At 41.2% G+C, this 26,816-nt stretch overlaps 1 protein-coding gene across 8 annotated transcripts in view; it reads right to left on the reverse strand.

Annotated features, from left to right (window-relative positions):
* Positions 1–21,432, reverse strand: part of LOC115788697 (triple functional domain protein) — an 80,016-nt gene extending 58,584 nt beyond the window's left edge. For all 8 annotated transcript variants that reach the window (XM_030741839.1, XM_030741834.1, XM_030741838.1 and 5 more), the window contains exons 1-2: positions 21,139–21,432; positions 192–242 (exon numbers count right to left, since the gene is read on the reverse strand). In XM_030741839.1, coding sequence (XP_030597699.1) covers positions 192–242; positions 21,139–21,208 — 121 coding nt within the window. In that variant the 5' untranslated portion in view covers positions 21,209–21,432. The remainder of the gene's footprint in view (positions 1–191; positions 243–21,138) is intronic.
* Positions 21,433–26,816: the final 5,384 nt, after the last annotated feature.

Here is a 26,816-nt window from a genome sequence, read left to right on the forward strand (position 1 = left end):
CTAAAACCTTTGTACTACTACTTTTGCAGGATTATGAGAAGGTCTAGAGAACAATTTTAATGCAGTACATCTGTAAAAGGGCATAAATCTTCCCCTCTTGCACCACCAGCACGCATACAAGCATAAACAGACCTGGCAAGAAGAAAAACAACTGCAAAACAGTGCGTTTCAGTGTAAATGTTATTTTTTACCTGCTATCTGGCTCGATACATCTCCTTTTGGCTCTTTAGGGAGGGATCCATCTGTAGGCACACAGAAAAATAACAATATTACAATTAAAGAAAAAGAACAGCTGTTGTTTAAGGGTCCTAATCAAAACATACGTGACACAAATAAAAATGCAATAGAAGAAAATGTATTCACCAGTAAGCTAAAAATGACTTGATCCCTTTTAATTAACACCCTGAGAGGTTTTATTAGAATTAGGCCTTTCATAATAATATCAGATTTTTACTACACATCATGCATATGACCAAAAACAATAAACCAAGTGAATTCACTCAAAACGCCAGAGTAAGGAAGTGGAACGACAATCTGTAAGCATAACTGCATAAAAGATTACTGAAAAACACTTTTTTTTTCTTTTATAAACAGCACGAATGATCAATATCATGTCAATATTTGTTAAAAATCAGAATTGCTATCAAAACCAGTATATTATATTATCACACCCCTAATTAAAATGCTGTAGGGTTTATAGATCACTTTGTATGAGTTAGGGTTCAGGGTGAAACTGAATAGAATAAATGCTAAGTACAGCTACTGCTGATGGTGAGCCAGTGTTTTAAAGGTCTCTGGTAAAGTACTGGAATCATTAACAATTCTGCTCTAATGATTAAACTACATAACTACGTCATTTTTGCCCTGATGGCTACGCTACATGAAAACTCAATGGAATCAACGTTAGGAGGACGAGAATGTCCGCAATCAATTCCCTGGAAATCCATCTCATATCTGTTGAGGCTTTTTACCCCAAAGCACAACAAACAGCTGCCTGTCAAGTTAACATGCCATCCATGCTAGCATAGCAAAACAAAAAAAAAAAAAAAAAGATCAATTGCCAAACAAGTTGTCAGTGACTGAGCATATCATGACATACCAGCAAAACCTAAGATGAAACTGTGGCTCTGGTTGTTGATAATCCCCAACATTAGCTTGTTCATTACAATGAAACAAGTGACATTGCCTTAGTCACAGGAAGCACCTTACTGTGAGGGGAGGAACAAAACGAAGAAGCTACCTTTATCATGTTCTCTTCCATTAACTGTCAAACCATTTTACCAAGGTACCAGGAATGTGATAATTCCCACGACCCCTAAACAATATGTTCTGCTTAAACTGGACCAGAGCATGCAGGAGTCATCTTCTCATCACTCTATAACTCATGACCGAGGCCCAGTTGTTTCCCTATGAACTCAACAATCGGCCCATTGATACAGCCTATAGTCTGTGTGTGCATGAGGCTGCTGCTGTGACGGAGGGGGAGATACTGTCAGTGTCATGTGCTGTCAACATGTAAACAGGCTGGACACTCAACTAGCTGACTCACTGACACATGCTCCCTCTGTTCTGACTCAGGATTACTGCTTCCTGTTTAATGTTACAGAGCTTTGCACTGAAGTAGAGAGAAGCTGACTGTAGTACTGAGTATGTAATCTGTACTAAGTATCTAACACTATGCACTGAGGTATACATAATTTGAGTTTGATATTAACTATTAATGCAGATTTCAGCCTTTCCTCAATTTCCAGAAAGTGTACTGAATCAAGAAAGGAGCATACAGTGAAAATAAACTTAAAGTAAAATCTGAAAGTTTAAATATTAAATGCAAACTTTAGTTTTTTTATTTTGTGTCAATGGTGGATGTTCATATTAACCATGGCCAAAGTTTCAAATAATGAGGTCAGTGTATACAAGAGCGATTCCTGTGAGCCAAAAGCCCAGGCTTCAGACCGTTTCCTCCCTTGCTTGGCTCTTTATTATGTCACTGAGAACAGATCTCTCGAATATGGTCATCTCAGGCATATAGCTTTGGTTGTGAGCACAGAAGCTCCACCCACTGACTCTCTCTTTGGGAGGGGCAATCAATCAAAAGAAAGTATGTTTAGGCTCCCTCACCCTCCCTTTAAGTTAAAATGAGCACAAAGGACAGCATAAGATAATTGAGGATGGTTTTGAGTTGTCTATCACACAAAGCTACTCTAGTGGAGACCAACGCTAAACATATGGAGTTGGAAATCAGCATGACAGGTGTATCTCAGCACAGAAGCTCATTTGAGACAGATTTAGAAGCTACCTGGAGCCCTCTGAGGAAAGCATGCAAATCATTTGTGTTGCAACACTTTGCTTACTGGGAAACCCTTTCAGCCAGGATGACACCAAGGCATCGGTTTTGTAAATTTCTACACTGGCATCACAGTTCCTCCCTCACTGCTGGACAAGGATTTTTCTGAAGTAATACACATTAAATACACATTAAAGCAATTGCTTTAAAAAAAATTTCATTAAAGCAGCAGCAAAGCCTGCCCTTCAGCATACATTTGCAAACATATGGGACATTTATAAGAACATATACCATGTTCACAATCATGTGGTTTAGGTAAGAAAGTAAAAATCCAAGCCAGAAAGTGTACCAGCAGAATAATGCCCTGGACATCATCAGAACACAGCACAAAGATGTATAACGCTCAGTGATGATCCACCAGGAATTTGCACCTGCAGGTGTGCGACTGGACAGTACGACCTTTTACACAATAATGTTTAAGTGCTGAACAAGTTTCAACCCTTTGCCCAGGCTGAGCTAGATTTGTTTAGTGAAAGTGTTCTATATGGACACCCGGTTAAAAAGGTCCAGACAGGCTCCATTCACATAAAAAAATGGAATACCTTCTGCTGTGCACTTACAAACTGTATATGAGATGGACACAGCCACCATGACGTCAACAGGTGAGCCCAAAAAGTCATCCGGAAAAGTGAGGTGACAAATTGACAAACGAAGCGAGCTGAGGGTGGTTTTCCCATAGGCTTCTGTATCACGGGTATTCTTCTGCAAACAGAGGAGTTGCCCCCTGCTGGCTTTTAGAAAGAAAGCAGATTTAAGGCACTTCCGCATTGGCTTCGCTTTTCAGAACCACGGCGCTATGTACATTTTTTATATGCAGTCTGTGTGTACAGACAATGCCTTGCCCTGATTCTCCAAACATGAAGTGAGTTCATGTGTGAAATCAGCTTATATGACAGTAGGTTTCTTTCTGGCAGCTAGAGCAGGTAAGGTATGAATTAGCAACATTTTGCTGGTGGCAGTTTTCAGTAATGAACATATAGCAGCAGAGTACACACAAAACTACACAAGACCAAACTTGCAAGCAACAGCAGCCTCACACACAAAAACACTGCATGGGAAAGTAGAGCTGAGCAGTCAAGAGAAGGCCAAATATATCAAGGGAATTTTCTCTAAAGCCATGTACCCAGAAAAGAAAGAAAAAAAAAAAATCTTCACAGAGAATGAATGAGATGAAGGGGAAAAGCACCCCCCCCCCACACACACACACACAGACACACAAAAAAGAAAGAAGGCAAGAGAAAGACCAAACACCTACATACTTCACATATTTGCCATGCCAAAGATGTCCACTTAAGCCACAGTGTGCAACAATGTAATACCAGACTACAGTAGTGGTTGCCCACAGCTTATCCCAATCTAAACAACAACACTTGTAGCTGAGCCAGAAGTCAAACATGCATGAGGGGGGAAAAAAAAAATGAGATAAAACACGTGTGTGCAAAAAACAGGCTTTTCCTCTGCGATGCGGCCGTTAGAGCAGTGGGTTAATCCAACCACACACACAGACATGCATACACACTGAGCCAACTTTGTTAAGACCATAGTAGGATAAGCCCACTGCTGAAATGTCAGCCAAGCTGTTTGGATAAACTTAAACAGAGCTCTCTCTCTCTCACACTCACACACACACACACACACACACACACACACACAAACAAACCAAACGGCTTTTGAGGAAATGACACAGCAAAAACTGCAATGGCCCAATTTCCATTGAAAATTTTAAAAACCGTAGATACGGTGAACTCACCTAGACTTCAGCCCTGCTAAACACTGGCTGTACTGTATCCTGAATGGAGCTCCTTAAACAGACGTCTCTCTCTTGTCCCGACACACCGTATCTGACTCCGAGCCCGCATTAACACAAGACCACCCTTTCTGTGGGCCCCTGCCTTCCCCTTCTCGGCAGGCACACTCATGGTTTGACTCACACACAAATAGGAAAGAGTCTCTTTCATTTAAAAATACCTATTGTCTGGCTCACACTGACTGAACTGAGGTGAGAGGCTCAAAAACAATGAGCAATACCCAGCTGTCAAAGCTGCCTTGGAGAGTTTAGTGGTAGATGTAGCCGCAGGGGTGTAGAAAATGTTAAATGTCAAAGGCCATGGATAGCACATTTAACATATTACCTAAGGGATCGTCCATCTGAGAGGGTTTGTTTTATTTGCTTGGCATAAACCATAACACATTCCACAGATATTTGGGAAACAGTACTAGTAGTGAATTAAGATCTACATCAACAGAAACCTCCAACTGAGCTCCTGGTGTCTGGGGCCAGGACAGATATTGAGAACCAGTATTAAACTGCTCCCAGCTCAACACTGATCAGCACTTAAGTACTGATAAGAACCTACAAGGTATTTCTGCAACCTTAATTAATTCAGACATAGCTGAATCTATATGGGGGCTACAACGCAGCTCAGGCAAGTGGCCAACGTCGTTGTCAGCATTTATGCTTGTGCATGGCATGCCTGCGTTACTCTCTTCAAGTTTATCCATTCCCTTCCTGTGAATTAGAAAAAATGGCGGCAAAAGAAGTAGCTGGAAATTGATCGGAGTAAACTAAAGCGATGAAGTGGCCAATCACAGTTGTTGTGGGATACATCAACGCAAACTGTAGTTGCATTTCTTGGGAGGTGCACGTCAAGTTACAGTATAGGGGTTTCAGAAGGGTTTGAAGCGACGACGTACCTGTGGCCTAGATTTATTGCAGAAACATAAATCCCACATAAGTTTGAAATCAGTGTGAGATGTCAGTCCTTCCCACAGGACACCACTTCTGCCAGAAGCAGGGTTGGGAGTGTGCATGTGCACACTGAAAGGAGGAAGAGGCATGCTCAACAATACTGTTTCTCAAGTGTTTTTTTAATAGCTAAGTACATGGTGACAAAAAAAAAAAAAAAAACACAAACAAAAAAATAACAGCACTATAATCCTTTCATCCCACAGATGACTCATTTTGCTGGGCATTCAGGTTAGAGTTGCTCTGCAGTTCAGAGCAGATCTCAAAGGGAGAACAAGGATCACCATCACCAGCTGCAGTCCAAATTAGTGGTGTTGGAGTTCTCGAACTGCAGGATGAGACTCAAGTAGCTAAATAATCTCAAAGACCACGACGACAGTGACCTGGGGCCTATATCACGCAGTGAGTGCCACATAACCAGGGTATCTTCTGGTTATCTGGATTCACTTACCCAAACAATGGTGATCAGGACAAACGGTCACACAAAGCTGGTTATCAACTCGCTAAGTTAACCCAGTGTTCCCCCTGCACGGTCACATGAAAGGGGTGGTGTTGGCAGCATCTAACCAATCTAAAAGGGGCATTTCAATAGAATAGAATAGAATAGAATGCCTTTATGGTCATTATACAGGATGTACAATGAGATAGAGGGTCACTCCTGTTCAGTGGCATGCAACAGAAAATCAAACTCTCTAAAATAAAAATAAAAATAAAACTATTATAATCTAGTATAATCAAGAAATATACAGAAAATAAACAATGTATAAAATATACAAAAAATGTATAGAATGTATAAAAATATATACATACATTGGTGCATCTGTACATTGTAAGAAAAGTAAATATGTGTATACATATAATAATGAAGATGATGAATATTGCACTTGGTGAATGAATATTGCACTAGTGAATGAATACTGGATATTACACAATATAGGAATGTTAGATATTGTTCAGTATGAATAATATAATATTGCACAGAGATGTGGGTGTTGCACAGTTACAGTGTGTGAGTGTGTGAGTTCAGGGTGGTGATTGCTCTGGCGAAGAAACTGTTCTTGAGTCTGTTTGTTCTGGCTTTGATGCACCTGTAGCGCCTGCCAGAGGGCAGCAGGTCAAACAGGTCAAAGCCAGGGTGTGAGCTGTCCTTGATGATGGGTCATGGGTCATTTAGCATTTCTTCCCCAGAAAATGATCCCTATGCCACCTACATCACCTGTCAAATGTGATCAAAAATCTACAAAGAACATTAAAATATAAACAGTAAAATGCAAGGACAAGAGACGAATGCCACAAAAATCATTAATCTGGTGATTTAGCGCATAGAGCAGTAGAATAAACATTTTAATTCCAGTCAATAATATAATCGCTGGGTGCGCTCTCATTGCTGCTGTTCATTTCTAAGGTGATGCTGAACATCAGAGCTCTGAAACTTCAAACTGGATCCATCTAAACATTTAAGGTTACTGTCCCCACAGCCTGTCAAAGGAGACGTGGAAATCCCTTTAGTTTGTTGGCCCATCACAGTGAAATTAATCTGACTCCTTGAACAGGTATTCTAGTACCTGCAGTTCCAGCAACATAAAAGACTCAGCAGCAGGTTAGAATCCACTAGAACATTGTATACATTTCCTAAATCACCAGATTAATACACACATTCCCCTGACATTGCGACACACAGCTGCACTTCACTCAGTGATTTTCAGTAAGGTACAGCTTAACAAGCTGCACCTATAGCGCAATATTCTCTCAGCAGAATACTGCGCTTAAAACATGCTGTAAATAAAAGACTGTGAAAACGTGGAGCTCCCAGCTGATTTTAAACTGATGCTCTGAACATAACCTGCTCCTGACAGTTTTAGTTTTCAGCTGCAGACTCGGTGCTGTTTAACGGTTTCAGGGTAAGGACTAAATATAAAAACAGAATTCAAACACAGGCTTAGTCTATGTACAAATTTAATATGAGGTCTGCAAGCACAGTGCAAGTTTCCTGTTCTAGGATCATACATGAATGCTTACAGAACAATATAACAGTTGAAAAATAGTTTGCTGCCAACAGGAAAAACTTTAGACCCTCCTACTCTCCCCACAGAGGTCCAAGGGATCTTCCAGAAATGGTGACACTATTTTCTAGAGAATTGATTGGTCAGTGGGCAGTGATTTCATACTTACTAATCTCTAATCGGAGCAGGTTAGGTTCACGGCATATGTTACCATGGCGATTTACCCCGGTAACAAATGAGCCACCTTCATAGTACTGAAAACCCAGGGCTAACACCTGGAAGTTAACTGGATAAGCCAAAATCCTGCTTCGTAGTGTAGGCCCCTGGCCAGCAAGCCATTCAGAAGGTAAACACAAGGCAGTGACTGAAGTTTCAAAGTAAATGTAGGAGGAATGTACACCAGAACCATTAACAGAGTTAAAGAAAAAAAAAAAAGAAAAAGCTAAAATGAGTTGCCAAATATACTTTGGCATTCCACCCAAATAAAGTCTATGCACGTTTTGCTCATGGCTCCTGATATTTTTAACGGTAGCCCTAGATCTCAGGCTAACACCTTCATACCCGCTTTATGAAGCTGAGATGAAAAACATCACATGTAAGCCTGCTAATTTGTCAAAAGCAGCAAATAACTGTTAAGTCTTTATTTTACACCAAAATATGGAAAGTAGTATCCACAAACATATTGATAAGTATGATTGATATACGGATAATACCCAACCTAAATCTAGAAGGGAAAAAAAGCTATATTTTATCCCCCATACTATATTTGCCTGTACAGTTAGTGTACTTGCAAGACTGAACAGTATACCTGCTGTATGACTGATCAGGGCAATTCTGCACAAACAAAAATAAATAAAAAGCATACATGAATACATGAATCTTTCCTTGCTCTGACTGAACTGAGGTTCATGGCATATGATGTTACCATGTTCTTGTTTGCTCCTGGAATACTACCCTCACTGTTTATGTGCTGACCTGCACACTGTAGACAGGAAGCACTAAAATACACGTGACCAACGATCCTGAGAGCTTGGCATTCACGCACATGTGAACACTCAGGTAAAACAAAGCTAATCACAGCCCTTATCTAACCTCAAACATCATTCACCACAACTCAAACATGAACCACACTCCAACACTACTTACCAGGAAACACACACAAACACAGCTGGCTGAATCTTTACTCAAAACGAAAACTATGACAGAAAAGAGCAGCCTAAATGTGGGGAATGTACTGGATATTCATTTTTTTAATCCAGTCCTGATACTCTACAAAGACACATTGCTAGCCACATTGGTATCTGCCTTCAGAATGAATCCCAGGTGAAAAGTAGTCCTTGCTGGATGCCAGAAATGAAACAGCCTGGCTCTGCCCCAAAGATCACGGCTAAAGGCCACTGCTTTAAACTGTTCCTCATTTTGCCCAGGACCTCTGGGACCATCTTAAGGACCTAAGCCGTCAACAGCCTTTGCTGTAAAGACCCAAAAGGCCACAGATTGTGATGTTTGCAGTGGATCGATTTCTTTTTTGTTACTGGTCCTTAGGAGGAAAAAAGGAGGTGAAAAGTAGTCAACGGAAGAGATGTAGAAAGTGAGCGAGATGGGGAGGGCAACAGTGAGATAGCAGTTTTGAATGCACCAGAGACCCAAAGAAAAAAAAAAAAAGGGAGTACAATGGTCTTTCAGGACCTGTCCTAGTTTGGTTCACTCTCTTTCTGCTCTCAGAAAAAAATTAAAATAAAAAAAGAGAACAGAGACCTTCTTGGCAAATATTTCATACTGATCCTAATCAACTGCATGGTAATTCAGTCCTTTTAGTGATCTCTTTCATTAAAACAGGTTGCCACTCAAACTTAGATTTCTCTCCATTATTTTTCCAAGAGCTTGCCCGTCTCTCTCTCTCTCTCTCTCCTTTCTCTTTCACCTGCACTTAACAGACTCACGTATCTCGCTCAAACACAACCAAATAATCACTCCCTCACTCCAAAGCTTAGTGTTTATGCTTCTCTTACAAGGCTGCATAAAGACAGTAGCCATCAGCAAACAAGATTTCACAGCAACTCGCACCATACCCCCCGCCCCTTCCCTCAAACGTACCTCCTGTCTTCTCCTTCTCCATCCTCTCTCCATTTTTCTCTTTGCCCCCTCGACTCGCTCGACTCTCTTGTTCCAGTTTGTTTCAAGAAGACGGCGGCGGGGCGGCAAATTTTCCCCGAGCTTGCACCAATTAGCTATCACGCCGGAGAAATTACAGAACGAGAGCACGGGTGGATGAGAGGGAAAAGTGGGACAAGCTCCTTTTTATAAACACGCAGAGAGGCGAGAGGTTTGCATACGTGCATGAGTGTGTGCGCGCACGTGTGTGTGCAGTTCATTTGCTCCTAAGGGAGATTTTTAAAAAAGCCAAAATCACTTTCATTTGCACATCTGACAAACACTTAAACAGACTAATGGCCTATATTTGACATTATTATATTACACTTTTAAGCAACTTAAACTCAACAGGGATAAAAAAAAAAAAACTACTTGCAAAGGCCAACTGCTGCTCAATACTCCTCACTTCCCCTTACCTTGTGGAACTTTCGAAGCTGTAAATACCTTGTTTTCTATGTCCCAATTAAAAGAGTTTTGTTTTTAATGCACACCCACGCTGCTTCATGAGCAGTCTTCTAGTTCTGCTTTTGTTTGTGCTGCACATCACAATCTGTTTGTAATGGGTCCAAATGCAGCGTGTGATCCGCCCTTGAACTGCAGATTATAGAAACTCGCTGTGGTTATTAGCTCTTATCAGCTGGCCTTTGCTCTTATCTGGTCAGTATCTGGGCGGCGACTTGTGTGTCTGTGTGAGCAGTGAAGGCTCAGTGAGAGCACAGGCTTTTTGCAGACCTGGTTTACATAGGCCTGTTCGTAAAGAAATAACACATGGGTCAGACAGGATGACATGGTAGCTGCTGTTGCCATGGAGACAGACTGAAAACCCAGTCTGGACATTAAAAAAAAAAAAAAAAAAAAAAAAAAAAAAAAAGATAACATGCCCCAAGAGCACTGAAAGATTTTTTCTTGTCCAAGTGTTAAAAAAAAGAAAAGAAAAAGGTGTTTACAACCAGATACAGCTTTGTATGAAAACTCTACACTGCTTTAAGCATATAAACAAATTATCCCTAGCACTCCATGTAGATATAACTATACCTGCTGGGTGCAGACGATTAGTACGTCAAGTGTCTTTATATCTGTATTTTCATTCATGAACACATGACAGATTTTTGATTTGAATTAAAGCAGTGTGTAGGGCTTATAAATACAATATGACAATTCTGTATACTCATACAAAAAAAACAAAACATAGCTTCAAATCTGTGTAATTAATCCCTGTGAGCCAAAATCTCAGGCTTTAGACTCCCCTAAATGTCTGGCTGCAAAAAAAAACAAAAGCTCCATCACCTGATTTATACCCAAAGAGCTTTTAAGTAATCATGAACACGCGCTCACTGAACTTTTATGTTTTATAGTGGGCACTCAGCTGTAGCCCAAAAATGTAAATTCCATGGAGGAAAACATTTTTAAACAAACTCCTATAGGTTTTCAATAGATGGGGAAGAGACAATGGATAGTGTTCAATTTTTAGAATTTTTTTTTTAAAAACAGGTTTTGATTGTCATAAAATAGCCTAAAATATGAAGGACACCAGAAGCCACTTTATGGCACCTGCTATCTTGATTTTATGCATGAAACCAGCAGCAAGAGAGGATTTCCATCAGTAATCACCTGATAGCAGTCACCTCTGAGCAAAACAACCAGCTGCTCATTTCACAGATATTTAAAAAAATAAATTAAAAAAAATCCTGCGGTGTAACGATGCTTCTAACATCTAGTTAGACAAAAGGCGCCATCAGGGGAGTATGACCTGCTGTTAAACCATAACCAACTGATCAATCAGCATGCATTAGCACAATGCTTGCACTTTATGGACAAAATTTATGGACTGAATTACAGCCCCTTTCTTTACATTGCCATAAATACAAAGAAGAAATGGCTCCCCTACATCAGTTCAAGTTCAAACTTGTTCAAATTGTTTGCTAGTAGAAGCCAATCAGAAGAAAGTTGGTGTAAAGGGAGGGTGGCCTTAAAAGGAGAGGAGCTAAAGCCTCAGTCACACAGGCCTAGATACCGGTCGACAACCCACTGGCAATGTCCGGTCATTATGTGCAATCCCATCCGGTTGGTAAGTGGTTGCCGGAGGTTGCTAGTTGTTGCTGGGTGAACAAAGAGGGTGCTGCACCAAACACCTCTTAGTGATTGCTTTGGTTGCAAGCAGATTACCACAGCTGCATGGAAGACACCAATCTGTCTGCAAACACTTGCTAACCACTAAGCAGTAGTGATACTTGCTAAACTGGGGCTTTAGCAATGAATTTCACAGTGACTGCCAGCAATCATTCACAGCTGCTCAGTTAATGCTAATTTTTCCCCTAGCAACCAGTGTTTGGCAAGCGGTTGCCTACTGGTCTCTAGGCCTGTGTGAACAGGGGGCTTAAATGGCCTGTTTGGAACATAATAAACTGAAGTGCTTCAACAAGACCCAGAAGATAAATATATGTTATTTTGAACTGTGAAACATGCAAGGCTACCCTACTAGTTCAATAAAAAATATGCAGCTGAAAATTAGCTAAGTAGGATTCCCTTTTTTTTTTTTTGCTTCGGTACATGTATGCTTGCTGGTGTTAATACAGCACTTACTTAATACCCTTATTTACTTTCTTGATGATGAGGCTGCTAACTACTCTCATATCTCGCTGAAAATCCACAAGCAAGCCAGTGGAAGCAAGGGGACACAGATAGCATGGCACTGCTAACATTTATAAATCACCACATTATTTTCACCCCCCCCCCCCCCCCCCTTGCGTATTTGTGTGTGTGGTGACACACAGCAATCCACCTTATCTCCTTTTGCTCCACCCCATGCCTACTTGCAAAACACATACACACACAAACACACAGTAATCCCAGAGAATAAAATGCCAGATTGGATTAGGTCAGCGTGTGTAATCCAATGAACTCTCACCTCTAAAATGCCTAATGCTGTTAGAGCTCACATCATCACACTGTCACATACAAACAGGGACATGGACTGCACAGCCCTGCTCGCTAACATTATAGAAATATATGCTCCTGTTTAAGTGAGAACACAGCTCATGGCAACTAAGAGGATCTGCAAAAAAAAAAAAAAAGCACCTATGACTTGCAGACATACAGAACCACCTTTTTGTTGTCCTTATTTGAAAGGCTCCCCAAATTTGTCCTAAGCAGCTGCAGGCCACTTTTTGCATCCCAAGTAAGACAAAACTTGTCTACCAGCATCTGACTACTGGGGAAGTGAGTGATGTTCCCTCTGAAGAAAAAAAAAAATCTATGGCTTATTGTTCAAATTTAGGTATTGTATTACTGTGTACAAGTTCACACTGACATCATTTATGCTTTGGGCTACAAACAAATCCAGTGACGCCGTTTGTTCTACTTCATGGCACTTGATGGCTTCCCTCACTGTTTTGATTGAAAAATTACAGCGTTTAGTCCAGACAGTCATCTGTGAGTTGGGTTTTCCGACCATTGCTGCTGTGAACCCCAAGTCTTTGAGGTCAAACAGTAACTGTCCCTGTTACTATGGCATTTCCCAATATCTATTTATCGTTTAGCAGAGGAGGATTTTACATCCAATCTCCTTCCTGGAGTTAATTTGTAAGCTTGCTTATTAGTTGTTAAGACCTCATAACCCCCCCCCCCCCCCTTTTTTTTCCCCCTTCAGTCTATTTGCTTATAATTACTAAACTTAGTGCAGTTCATACCACCATGAGAAACTCGCCTCTCAGCTCACCTCACGACATTAATTCAAATTCAACCAGAATTTTAAAAAAAAATTAAATCATTTAAAAAAAGACAAGGGGCCAAATCTAGAGACTGCACACATCAGTCCAACACTGACCCAGATGGCTGGTCTTTGCACATATGTGATATGACACATAGATGAGTAGCAAATGCCTTGAGTGAGATGATGCATTGTGCCAGTAAGTTTACAACAGGCTATGTGTTTAGCAGCTTAACAAAGACTAAAACCAGAGGTATGGACCAGCTGGCCAAAATATATTTATTGCAGGATTTTTATTTATTTATTTGTCATTTTAAGAATTTAACTTGAAAATAAAGCATCTGTGTGAAAGTCTCGGGCCCTCCTGAAGTGACCTTGCTGGTGTGAGATAAGCTCCTTTTAATGCGTCTGTGCTGTGATCGCTAAGAGTGTTGTTTGATGTTAGGATGGCTTTTGTAACCTGTTAATCATTTACCGAAAGCTTTGATGATACCACCACAGCTTTCAACAGAAGACAATTTAAAAAAAGGCAAAAAAAAAAACCACACACACAAAAAAAAAAAAACACATTAGCCTCCCTCTCAAATTGACCTCAGAGCAGATTAGGGGGGGGGGGGGGGTCTGCCTTGCTCTGCAATCTGCCTTTAAAATTTAATGCACCTGCACCTGTTATAAGGGGTGAAAAAGAGTATGTGTTTACTTAGCTACTCATGGGAAATGTAAGCACTTTTAATTATTTAAGTCAAATTTTGCTAGCTGACTGATTCTCAGCATTTTCTGAGCAAAAACACGAGTATATTAGAGGACTTATTTCTTATTGGGAGAATGAAGGTAATTCTGACACAAAAGCAATGACACGTGGCTCTCAGTGATATTTGCTATAGTTTCAGCATCAGATATAAAAATATTTTATATGTTGATGAAATGCCCTTAAATTTCCATCCTTTTCCACGGATAAAGAAGACCCCCGCCCCCCCCTCTCTGTAGTACTAATGGTTTCCAAGTGCCTGAGCTGCCGGTCTTGTTGCCATGTGCTCCGTGTTATATTTGTGCTTCATTTTAAGGGATGAATGCCTTTCTAAGTGAAACATTACATTTTTAATGCCACAATAAAGAGAAGAGTTCAAGCTGAAAGAGGCTTTTTTCTTTTTATCCCTGTGTTTTAGCTTAATCTCCAGCTCTGTTCAAAAAGCCTTTTTACTCAACCATCCATTTGCTTTTGATTGAAGCTGCCTCGCTAAATAAAAGCTTTAACTCTCATAACCATCATCTTTCCCTCCAGCTGGATTCCATTTATTTTGTCCCCTTCACTCTCTTCTGCACGGTTACTTTGAGATGCATCGCCTATCTGATATTCATGTGTGCATGAGTAAAAACGGCCACCCTGTGTAGTGAAGCAAGACAGAATGTAGCACACTGTGACAATAGCAATACAAATGGCGGGGTCAGTGGGAACACCAAATTGGGAGAAAGTGCTCCTGTGAGTGTGAGTAAGCGTGAAATGCTATTGACAGAACAGTGACTACTGGTTTCACAAAACCCACATGATGCTGGGGTGCAGAGAAGAGTTCCACTTGATTACTCAGCCGGCACATCTAATGATTCGTTTCAAACGCACTGATTTCTGCATTCTGAAACGCTAATGCAGCCAAATTCTGACTGATGATCGGTGATTTTGTCATATATTTGGTACCTACCTTAAGAGTGCAAGCCTGTAATTTCTGCATCTGCCACTTACCCAATTACCTAATGTTTGGTGGGTTATAGCTGTTTAATGCATACACTCATTTAAAAAAACAAAAAACAAAAACAAAACAACAGGCTGAAATATGCCCAAATACACTGTAGTAGGTACACCTGTTCAGCTGCTCGTTAATGCAAATATCTAATCAGCCAATCAAGTGGCAGCAACTCAGTGCATTTAGGCATGGAGATGTGGTAAAGACGACCTGCTGAAGTTCAAACCAGAATGGAGAGGTGACTTTGAACATGGTCATGGTTGTTGTTACAAGGTTGGCCGGTCTGAGTATTTCAGAAACTGTTGATCTACTGGGACTTTCCCATACAACCATCTGTAAGGTTTACAGAGAATGGTCCAAAAAAAAGAAAATATCCACTGAGTGGGTGAAAATGATTGTTGATGCCAGAGGTCAGAGGAGAATGGCTAGACTACTCGGAGTTGAGAGCAAGACAACAGTAATTAAAATAACTACTCGTTATAACCAAGGTATTTACAAGACCATCTCTGAAAACACAACAGGTTGAACCTTGAAGCAGACGGGCTGCAGCAGCAGAAGACCACACTGGCTGTCACGCCTGTCAGCTAAGAACAGGAAACGGAGCCTACAATTCACACAGGCTCACCAAAATTAGATGACAGAACACTGAAAAACTGTTGCCTGGTTTGATGAGCTTCAATTTTTGCTGCAATATTTGGATGGTAGGTTCAGGGTTTGGGTTAAGCACCATTAAAGCGAGGATCCATCCTGCCTTGTATTAGTGGTTCAGGGTGGTGGCGTAATGGAGTAGGGGGTATTTTCTTTGCATTCTTTGGCACCGGTTGAGCATCACTTTAGTGCCACAGCCTACCTGAGTATTGTCGCTCAACATGTCGATCCCTTTATGTGTACCCATCTGGCTGCTTCCAGCTCAAATCATCTCAAACTGGTTTCTTGAGCATGACAGTGAGCTCATTGTACTCAAATGGTCTCCACAATCACCAGATCTCAATCCAATAGAGCACCTTTGGGATGTGGTGGAACTGGAGATTCACATCTTGGATGTGCAGCTGACAAATCTTCAGCAACTGTGTGATGCCGTCATGTCAATATGGACCAAAATCTCTGAGGAATGTTTCCAGCACCTCGTTGAATCTATGCCATGGAGAATTGAGGCAGTTCTGAGAGAAAAAAGGGGCTCCACCCCAGTACTAGCAAGGTGTAACTAATAAAATTGCCAGTGAGTGTAGAAATAAACTGACTTGAGCAAAGAAAAAAAAATGTTTTTGATAAATAAAACTTCCAATTAAGAACAGAAATAATTAGGAATCAAATTAACACTAGAATAATACAAAGGAAAATAATTACAGAATTACGTTTTATACAATAGTTTTTTTTTTAATCGCTTTTAATGACACTTTTTAAAATTATTAATTTACTCATTTATTTATTTTTGATTTTGATAGTTTAAACTAAAAGAGCAAAACAAAGTAGCAACAACCTTAGCCCTGACTCATTCATCTGTATTGATCTGTGATGCACCATTCCTCCGTTTACTTCCATCCAACAAACATGGGATAATAAAAGAAATCTGCTTTGTGCAGCATTAGGCTTTAGCCTCTGCTCTGCATCTGACTTGGCAGCTTTAAGCCTGGAGGAAACCTTCACTGAGGGACCTCAATCAGTCTCCATCTCCTGGATCAATATCCATTAGTCTCAGAGCATGTGTGTGTGTGTGTGTACATGCACTGAGTGTGCGCACAGACCTCATCCTGGGTGAATGGGCCTGAGTCATAAATGCAAGCTCTGGATCAGATTTCTCCCTCCCCTCTCGCCTGCTTGTCTGTTTCACTCAATTTCTTGCACACACACATGCACACAAAGACGCATACACACATACACACTGATGCCCATTCAAACATACAGACCAACATTATGAACGGTACGTTGTAGCCTCTAAATGTTCATTCACAAGGGGCTGGTAGTGAGAACTGTAAATTTTCCCGCTGTGATTGGTGCCCAGCACTCCCAACAAGTAATAACCGTATGAAACTGACACTAAATCAATCTCTGAGTCATCATCGGTGAAGCTAAAGATACATTCAGAGTGGAATAAGTCCATGATTGACAACATGCCACAACAAAGCTCCCTGTATCACAGCTCTGAGGCCGTGGTATTAATTCCAGTCTGGGAGACAGGAAAGAGACGCGGGGAAGCTTTTCCTTTTTTTTCAATATTAGTTGTCATTTTGCATCAGGATGGAGAGGCCCAACACGACGCAGCATGAACGAACAGAGAGGAAAACATGAAACAGACATCAGCAAATGAACACACAGCCAGCAGACAGACAGACAGAAGGGAAGAAAGGAAAGAGAGAAGACATGGGAAAGACAAAGAAACCAAATGCCAAAAGATGGAAAAAAGAAAAAAGAAGAAATGAGATGAGATGAGGATGGAGCCAGGATTGGAAAAAAGCGTAGCCTGCCCTGTGGCGAGACACTCAAACCTGTGCATGTCAGAACAGGATTCCCACAAGTTCAGCAGCAAAACAAAGAGGTGGAGAGCCCGGACGTGACACTTAAGCTCCCAAGTAACTTATTGTATAAAGACAGTGGTAGGCTGAGGCCTGTATTAGTTTCAATACTGGTTTAACTACAGATGTGGCTGACTCATAACAAGAACAAGGATGCTCCATTTAGAAATGTTTTTTTTTTTTTTTAAATCAATAAGAAGTTCATTTAGTATCAAGTGGAGTCTGTGCACAGTAAGAACCAGCAATCAGACCAAGAGCCATTTTCTTATATGCTAAATAGCTACACACTGGACACGGCTTGCTGGTTGTTACTGTGAGGCCAATCCAGTCCAGCTATGTTTACAGTAAATTTCTGTCCACAGTTATAATTGCCTCATACAGTAGGTGGTCTTGTCAGTCGCTGGCCTGCTGACAGCGACCCTGTTAGTGCCGGACACACATCAAACAGCACTGAAGCGGCGCTTCATAATAAGCACAGACCAACTGCAAAATATTGGACCGCGTTTAGCCCGAATACTCCATCATGATTTGTCCCAGAAACTCGTAAATCAGCGTAGCTTTAGAGGCTCGTTCAACAAGATGTGCTGCAAGTAAGCAAAACAAAGGATGCACCGAGTGGGAAAACAACTCTGCTGATTCATAATAATGTTTCTATATCCGCTTAATTTGTCTTTGTTATTATTTAATTCCTTCTTTATGCCAAGTGAATGCAGAAATCTAGATTCTGAAATATAACTGATCTGTTTTAAAGTCTTTCAGCTCTTTAATCGCAGTTTTTGAGCTCAGGTCCAAACTGAACTGACACAACAGATACATACAAGCCACAGATATAAGGCGGCATGACTAATATCGACCAAAACAAATATGGGGCTGATCTCTAAAGAAAACAGACATATGATCCTCATTGATCTTTATATCAAGATATTCACCACATTTAGCATTACACAGTTACACATAGTGTCACTTTAAGCATCACATAGTGTTTAACATTAGCAACAGTTGCATAAAGGTTAAGGTGAGCGTTTGAATGCAGGTAGGATTTTTTAAATTTCTGCCCGTTGATGGGATGACTGAATGCATCAAGTACAGACTGGCCTGAAATATAAATGATACTAGCATTGAAATATTCATGCAGTTAAACAATGCCAGCTGCAGATAATGGCACAAATTTTCATTCGTGATCCTTCGAGTGTGTGATTTGATCTCACTGTATCAACAATTTCAGTTCTATTAATTCGACAGAGGCAGCTCAACTTAACCTAGCAAAAAAAAAAAAAGTAAGCACAACACAAGCTAATTATCTCCCTCATTGCTTCTCTCAGACAAACAAAAGTTAATATATGGCTAAAGAGTTCTTTTGGTAAGTAAAGAGCTATTTCTAAACTACAAATTAAAACTGCAGCAGATGGGCTTGCGGTAATAAGAAAGCGAGGGGATAGCTCGAAATTTCAATTATACAATAAATAAATTAGGAACAGATCTGATTAACAGTGAAGCAGAATGGCTGCAGCTGTGCAACATCAACAAAACACACAAAGTGCGGTCGCAAGCGTGTTACAGGATGCTTATTCTTGCCTCTCTCTCCTTAAGAGGAAGCCATCAGATCAGCTCAATACGGATACCAAACTTCCCTCTGTGGCTTATTATCTCACTAGACACAAAACCACAGGAGCCAGAGGCTGAATGTCAATACTCTGCATTCTCATCCTTGTTTACTGCCCCTCTAACTCTACTTCAAAATCTACCACTGCAGCCCTGCACATGACAGCGTAGTAGAACACGCAGTGATTTCTGGCTTATGAAGAACACACGCAGCACATTAGCAACCTATGCATTTTATTTCTCCCATATGTCATCATTTTATTTTTCTGTCCATCCATTTTCTTCCGCTTATCCTTATCGGGGTCGCAAGGGGGGGCGGGGGTTTGGAGCCTATCCCAGCTATCATAGGGCAAGAGGCAAGGTACACCCTGGACAGGTCGCCAGTCATCGCAGGTCTAACGCAGCAAGAAACAACCACTCACACTCACATCCACACCTATGGGCAATTTAGAATCATCAATTAACCTAACCCCACTAACTACATGTCTGTGGGAGGAAACCCACGCAAACACTGGGAGAACGTGCAAACGCCACACAGAAAGGTCCCAGCCAAGGTGGATTTAAACCCAGGAATTTCTTGCTGTGAGGCATCAATGCTAACCACCACACCACTGTGCCACCCATTTTATTTTTCTGTGTCACACACTAAAATGCATAATGCCTAAAAACTGAATATCATCACACATGATACACAATCAGCAGCTAATTCATTAAGAAAGGTTTTCAATGAATCTCAGCAGTTACTCTTGCAGACTTTGGCAGCTTTAAGCGGAGTTAGACGATGACACTTGCAGACATGACATAAAGAACTGGATCTAATTCAGCAGCCCCAACCCCTGAAATGAGCTAAAGGTTATCTGGCATATGGAAGTGTCCACAGGCACAACAGCATTTTCATATTAGAAGACCCACAAACACAAAGCATTCCTTTGCCCAGGAATCAGCATTTCGTTCAGGTGTATTGTGATCTGTACAAACTGTTTTTATGTCATTTAGTGAGGGCCATGCAAATGATTAACACGTTTTAGACATGTTTTCACTGTGTCAAATCTGAAAATAAAATCAAAAGTGCAGCTTTTATAACCTCCGTTAGTGCCCTCTAGAATTAACACATTTTATGAGCTATTGTTGGAGTCAATGACATGACTGCAGGCCCGGGTTAAGACTTCAACACAGTCCTTCCTGACAAATTAGCCTGCTTAGCCAATATTAGCAGTTGTGAACATGCAGCGGGGTAACATCTTTAAAGATAACACGCGTGTATTACATGGAGAAATCTGCGTCACTGATATTCTGGGGTTTGAACATGGAAAAATACATCCTTTCGCTCTTGCTAGCCGTGTTACAAAACTAGCTTCTCCTGCACAGTGCACACCCAGGCTATACGTGCCACGCCGCGTATTGTTTACATAGCTTGCGCCGTTGTGCCATTTTTTTTATGACAGCATGGAAAACTACAAAAAACGACTCGATGGGATACCGAAGCTAAACAGACACTCGTTGTATACGTTTCCTCTCAATACACACACACAAAACTATCAACCAACAAACCAGCTTTTAACTGTCGAGCTAACAATGCTAAGCCAGCTAGCGGACAGGATTCACCAAATCTGATTCGGGATTCACTAGCTTTAGAGGTTAGCATTGGAAACAGCCCCGGGTCCATTATCGGACAGCCCTGTACAACTGCCTAATTTTTAATAAAATCTGCAGCCACTCCACTGGAGTTAAAGAAAATATACACTACATAAGTGCCACCTTAATGCTTAATTAATTCTAATAACCAAAAAAATCGGGAAAATCCAGGCCAGTTAGGCTACGTTTGAATGGAAAGCACACATTTGCGGTTGGTGTTTCCCCCCCTTCTCCTAACGTCAGTCCACATCATTTAACTTATTTTTGTTTGCAGCATACAGCAATGTGAGTGGTGTTAAGCTGTTGGGATGAGTGGGTTATAAAACAGAGTAAGCCCTTCTTAGATACTGCAATATCGAGGCGAGGTGTCCGGAGATGGAACTCGGGCAATTAGCGCTACAGCTAGCGTTGCCTGTCTAGTCTGGTTGACATAAGACGCAGCTGGTTAGAAAAGGAAGTCAGGAAAAAAAAAATTCGGAGATGTCCAAGACTGTGTGGGTCACTGACATTTGTTATGCATTTCATTTATGTCGACAGTTATGAAATTCATTGGCTAAAGCCTCCTCTATTCTTCGGTGTGTGAGCTCCAAACCTGACAACATGGACAGGAAACAATGTCCCTCACATACTGGACCAAAGGGGAGAGCTCTCCGTGGAGCTCAGCCCGACCTCTCCCACTCTTGTTGGGCTTACCGGTCTTGAAGAACGCCTCTATTTCGCTGGCGTCCTTCGTAGTCTCCTCCGCTCCTTCCCCGGAGCTCATGGCTGCCACAACTCGAACCTGGAGCTCAGTATCTCCCAAGTAGAGCTCCCCGAAAAATCGACAAAACGATGGCACACAATCACTCCTGTCCTGACAAAAGCGTCATTAAAGCCACACGGACGGTTGCGGGGAGTCTTTGACGCTAGCAGTGCCATCTGCAGACCTCCATCTTGGGGTAACGTAATTGGAAACGATCAGCCGGGGGCACCGGGTTCCTCCTCGGAGTAGAGCCGAGGGGAGAGTCGCTGGAGCGGTGACGGAGGAGGAGGGGGGGACGGGAGGGGCCGGGTCGCTGCTCGGTGAATCTCCGTCAGGTTTCGGAAACGAGCCGACGGAGGGTCATCAACCAACGACGGCGGTCACTGTTTATGCGTGTGCAACCGAGTTACAGTGAAATATAGGTCATTAAAAACAGACACACACAAACACTAAAAAGAAAATAAAGTCTGGCAGTCATGATAATTATATATGTAAAAAAAAAAAAGAAAAGAAAAAAGACTACCTTAATTATCCGACACTTTTGGGGAAAGCACCAAGTTTTGAAGTAAAAAAAAAAGAAAAGAAAAACGTAACCATGTTATGATTCGAGTACTGCTCACTTCAGTTTCAGTGACTTATCAGTAAAAGTGTATGCATGTATACATGCTATAACAGCCTAGTAAAAGGAAAGAGAAGCGATAAGTAAACCCGCATATAAAAGGTCTGTTTCGATTCCGTCTCCTGATATTTTCTCTGATATGACGTGGATTCCTCTGCCATCTGCTGGTGAAGGCTGGAAGTGATGTTTTATTAATGATATGTTTACAAACTCAAAACCTATTTACCTCCACTATCTACACTATCGGGCAAGTAGAGCAGACCGACTGTTATAAAACAAAAAAACAAACAAAATAATAATAACTGAACTCTGATTTCATGATTACCTTTTGTATGGTGAACTAGATAGGAAAAACTGATCATGAATATAAAAAAACATGCTTGAAAAAACATGCAAATTTAACTATAAAGCTACTAATACAGCACTGAGAACTGGAGAATGATCAAGAATAAAGTGTTGAGTACTCAAAGCATTTTATGCCAACACGCCTCATTCATCCATTCTAAGTGAGGGAGCAACTTGGGGTTCAGTATCTTGCCCAAGGGTATTTTGGCATGCAGACTGGGGCAGCCAGGGATCAAACCACCAAACTTCCAATTAGTAGGTGACCCGCCTTCTGACCCCCCCCCCCCCCCCCCCCCCCCCCCCCCCCCCACACACACACACACACACACACATGCAGTTAACTTAATCATGTTTGTACTAGATTTGTGAATAAGGCTTGTGTTTCAATCTATGAAAGCTGAGTTGTAATTGTGAGGCTTTGCTATTGTGAAACAAAGAACACCCATCACTTGAATCCTGACTGGCTGCTGACCAGAACCAGCAGGCCCGACCCAGAGCATGGCTTGAGATCCTCAATCAGAGGTCCTGCGACATCAGAGAGCTGATCCTTTCTCAGTTGAAAGTGGACTCAGTTTCACTGGCTTATAGTTTCAAATAATCCTTAATTACCTTATATTGTTACTTGGTGCAGCTCCTCAGTTCATCCTCAATCCCAAGCTGTTTTAGCTCCCTTTCCCCTCCCTTCAAGCCAGTTTTCTCCTGATTGGCCCCTCAGAAGCCAAAGATGTGAATAGCAGGTGGGTGTGGCTTCTGTGACTCACACCAGCCTAGGTGTTCATTGTTTGTACTGTTTATAAGCTCGCCTTCTCTCTTTCTGCTTTTCTTTCACTCCAACCGGTTAAGTCGGATGGCTGTCCACCCTGAGGCCAGTTCTGCTGGAGGTTTCTAACTGTCTAAAGGAAGTTTTGTTGTTTTGTTTTTTTTGCTTGCTTGCTTGCTCACACAAAGAGGATTTGCTTGTTTTCTATAACATGAACATTTCTGTAAATCGCTTTGTAACTTGTGAAAGTGATACACCAACACGCCCATGCCTCCTACACATGTACATGCTCATGCTAACAAATACATTTCAGCAAGTGAAAACAGTGATATTGACGTTTGGGGTGGTGTAGCAGCCCGCAGCAAAATGATTTATCGATGGGATGACATTATATTGTCCTTTTATGACTGGAGCTCAACATGAAAGTGACCTTTAGCTGTAACATATTCACTGCACTCAGTGGAGGACTGCAGATCCTGTGCTGACTGCAGTCTTTTCTCTGAAGCAGCTGTTAAACTAAACATGATGTACAAATGGAGATCTGCAATCTGTGCATACAAATATAGATACGTTTTTACCAGTTTTGGAAAAGGAGGAAAAAATAATACAAACAGTCATGCAAACGCTCACAGTTGATGTCATTCCAAGCTCCTTACCCCTCACTGAAGCCCAGTATTCCCAGTTTGTGTAAAACATGACAGACCTCTGTGCAGATATCATGTGTAAATAAATTATATTCTTCTTATTAACTCACCAAAAGCTGATTAAAACATGTATTGACATATTAAATCAGCAAGTGAAGCCCATTATTACTTATTTTGCTTTCTTATGCATGTGTTCATGTGTTACTTGTGATATCCAGCAGGGGGAAGGCTGGTACTAGTGGTTGACTCAATCTGAGATACAAACAAGAACACAACAGAATTTAATTGTGCATGTGCTTTAATTAGGCAAAACACATCTATGATGTCTTTTGGCTTTAAACGGGACTGGAACAACACAATCCCAAATCCACTGCCCCACGCATTATTTATTATGAGACAAAATGCAGAAGCAGTGTGTGAGAAACTAAGGACATTCTTATTGCTTTCATAGGACTTAAAAAGTTAAATAGCAGCCAAGTGCTGTTAATCAACTGCACTTGATTGATTATCAGCAAGTGTGTGCAACTCTATAAAAGCAGAAGTTTTGGTTTTGCTGGTCTGGAGCATCCAGATGTGTGTAAGCACAACGCCAAGGAGGAAAGACGTCAGCAATGACCTTAGAGAAGCAATTGTTGCTGCTCATCAATCTGGGAAGGGTTATAAAGGCATTTCCAAACAATTTAAAGTCCATCATTCTGCAGTGAGAAAGATTATTCACAAGTGGAAAACATTCAAGACAGCTGCCAATCTTGCCAGGAGTCAACAATCCAGCAAATTCTCCGCAAAGTCAGAGTGTGCAATGCTCAGAGAAACTGCAAAAAAAAAAAAAAACTAAGAGCAACATCTCAAACTACAGGCCTCTGTTGGAGTGTTAAATGTTAAAGTTCATGACAGTATGATCAGAAAAAGGCTAAACAAATATGACTTGTTTGGAAGGGTTATTAGGAGAAAGCCTCTTCTCTCTAAAGAGAACATGGCATCAAGGCTTAGGTTTGCATCTGAAAACCCAACTAGACCAAAGTGGAGCTGTTTGGCCAAAGTGAACAGCAAAAAGCAAACATGCCATTGCAGCACAAACACCTCATACCAGCTGTCAGCACGGTGGTGGAGGGGCAATCGTTCAGGCTTGTTTTGCAGCCACAGGAGTCGACCATGAACTCCTCTGTGTACCAAAGTACCTGCAAACCACAATGAGAGACTGATATAGAAAGTTATAGAGAAAATAATGACTTCACATTCACAGCTACTCATTCATGGAGTGTACTTAGTTTTTCACACACCGCTTCTGTATTTTGGCTTAGTTTCTGTTAAATATATAATGACACAATTAATATTGTTGTCCATCTCAGGTAGGATTTAAATCATTTCAGAACCTGGTGACGATTTTTTATTATGTCCCGACACATAAAACCTTACAAGTGAAAGAGGGGGTACTTTCTTTTTCATGAGCATTAAATGGTTGTTTTGGATGAATTTGTCCAATCATGGCAAAAACATGTCAGCTTGAGTCTCTCTTGCAAAATATTTCTCATATAACTTTTTTCAAACAAGAAACCACAGCAAGAGAGACACCAGCCTGGGGATGTGGGAATAGTAATCAGTAGAATTTTTTCTCACTTGAACCAAAGAGCAAAGAGAGGCCAGAGAGAAAAATGCAAAATAAACAAAACCTTTTCACCTTTGTCTAAAATGTTGCCTTCACCGTGAATCAAATCGCTTTTGGTTTGATGCTGAATGAGAAAATAAATTTTCAGGGCCTTTAATTTTGAGTCCAAAGTAAGTGGCTTTCCACTATAAAGTTGTTTTCTTTAGTACTTTAAATTAGTTTGGATTTGCATCAATGCCTGTATTGTTTCTAATTTGCATTTTATGAGTCATTTATTGTTTGGGTGAGTTGGAATTCTGTACAATTCATATGCTTCTCTCTTCGGGCTTCGCACAGGTGAGGGCTTCAAATACCCAGCACTACTTTGAATGATATAAAACAAATGCATATGCCACATTTGATTCCATATTAATAAAACACGATGTGAAGAGGTGGATGAAAATATACAGATGAGAACAGGGCTCAGTGGCGGTGATCTCCTTTTAATAACTCAGGACCACTGAATGGATGACTCCTTCCTTCAGGTTGTTTCATTCCCACAGTAACCCCTGCCAAATAGCAATATATCCCTCTGAAATGTCAGCAGTAATTACTGCTGTGCTCTGAGACAACCTCTGAAATGAAAGAAAGCAGGTAGCGATCAGGCTCTGTCTTCATTGCTTTGTCTGTCTCCATCCCGACTTTCCTCTACGTCATACCTATTAAACTGTGGCGCCGAATCTGTGCGTCACAATCCGGGCTCACGGCTTGCTGTTTGTGTGTGTGTGTGTGTGTGTGTGTGTGTGTGTGTGTGTGTGTGTGTGTGTGTGTGTGTGTGTGTGTGTGCACGCGTGTTGCAGTCAGGGCCAGCTCACACCAGAATGGTGTCCTCTTATTGGCCAACCCCCTGCTGCTCCGTCATAATTACGTGGAAAGAGAGAAAGATAAGAGGGTGGATAAGACTGGCACACACACACACACACACACACACACACACACACACACACACACACACACACACACACACACACACACACACACACACACACACGCACAAGGTGTGTCAGTGCATCACAGCTGCTAAATGGAAAAGGGTGAGAGGTTAACTGGACTGTCATGTCACTAACGTACGCTTTCTTTCAGGTGACTATTATTGTGCAAGACACACACACATACACACACACACACACACACACACACACATTGATAGATTAAAGTGTGTGTGTGTTTGTGTGAGAGAGCGAGCAGGTCCTTTTGTGACCATTTTCTGCACCACTTACAGTTTTTCTCAGCTGCTTTGGCTCAGTTCTCGAATGGCGACTTGTGTTTTTTTTTTGTCACATCTTAAAGAGCATGCTTCGTTAGCATCTGCAAATGTTTTAGAAAATTTAGACAGATGACTGAGTTGTCCACAATTTGAACAAATATTGATCGTACAACTGAACAAAACAGACAGCATTTCCATCAGTGGAAGAGTTTAACCTTCCAAAATATGCCGGCTTTTCACCGTGTAACTCAACACATGCAGAGTAGTTCCTGTAAGTGTCAAAATCTGCTCAGCCCACAGGGGCAAGTCATGAAAAATACAACATAGCAACACACAGTAGATTCAACAAAACACTCGCGTTAACCTGGAAAAGGCAGCAACTCGCCCAGAATCTTTCATTCTGGTGTCA

This window comes from Archocentrus centrarchus, chromosome 11 (genome assembly GCF_007364275.1).
Source record: "Archocentrus centrarchus isolate MPI-CPG fArcCen1 chromosome 11, fArcCen1, whole genome shotgun sequence".
In the NCBI taxonomy this organism is placed as follows: domain Eukaryota; kingdom Metazoa; phylum Chordata; class Actinopteri; order Cichliformes; family Cichlidae; genus Archocentrus; species Archocentrus centrarchus.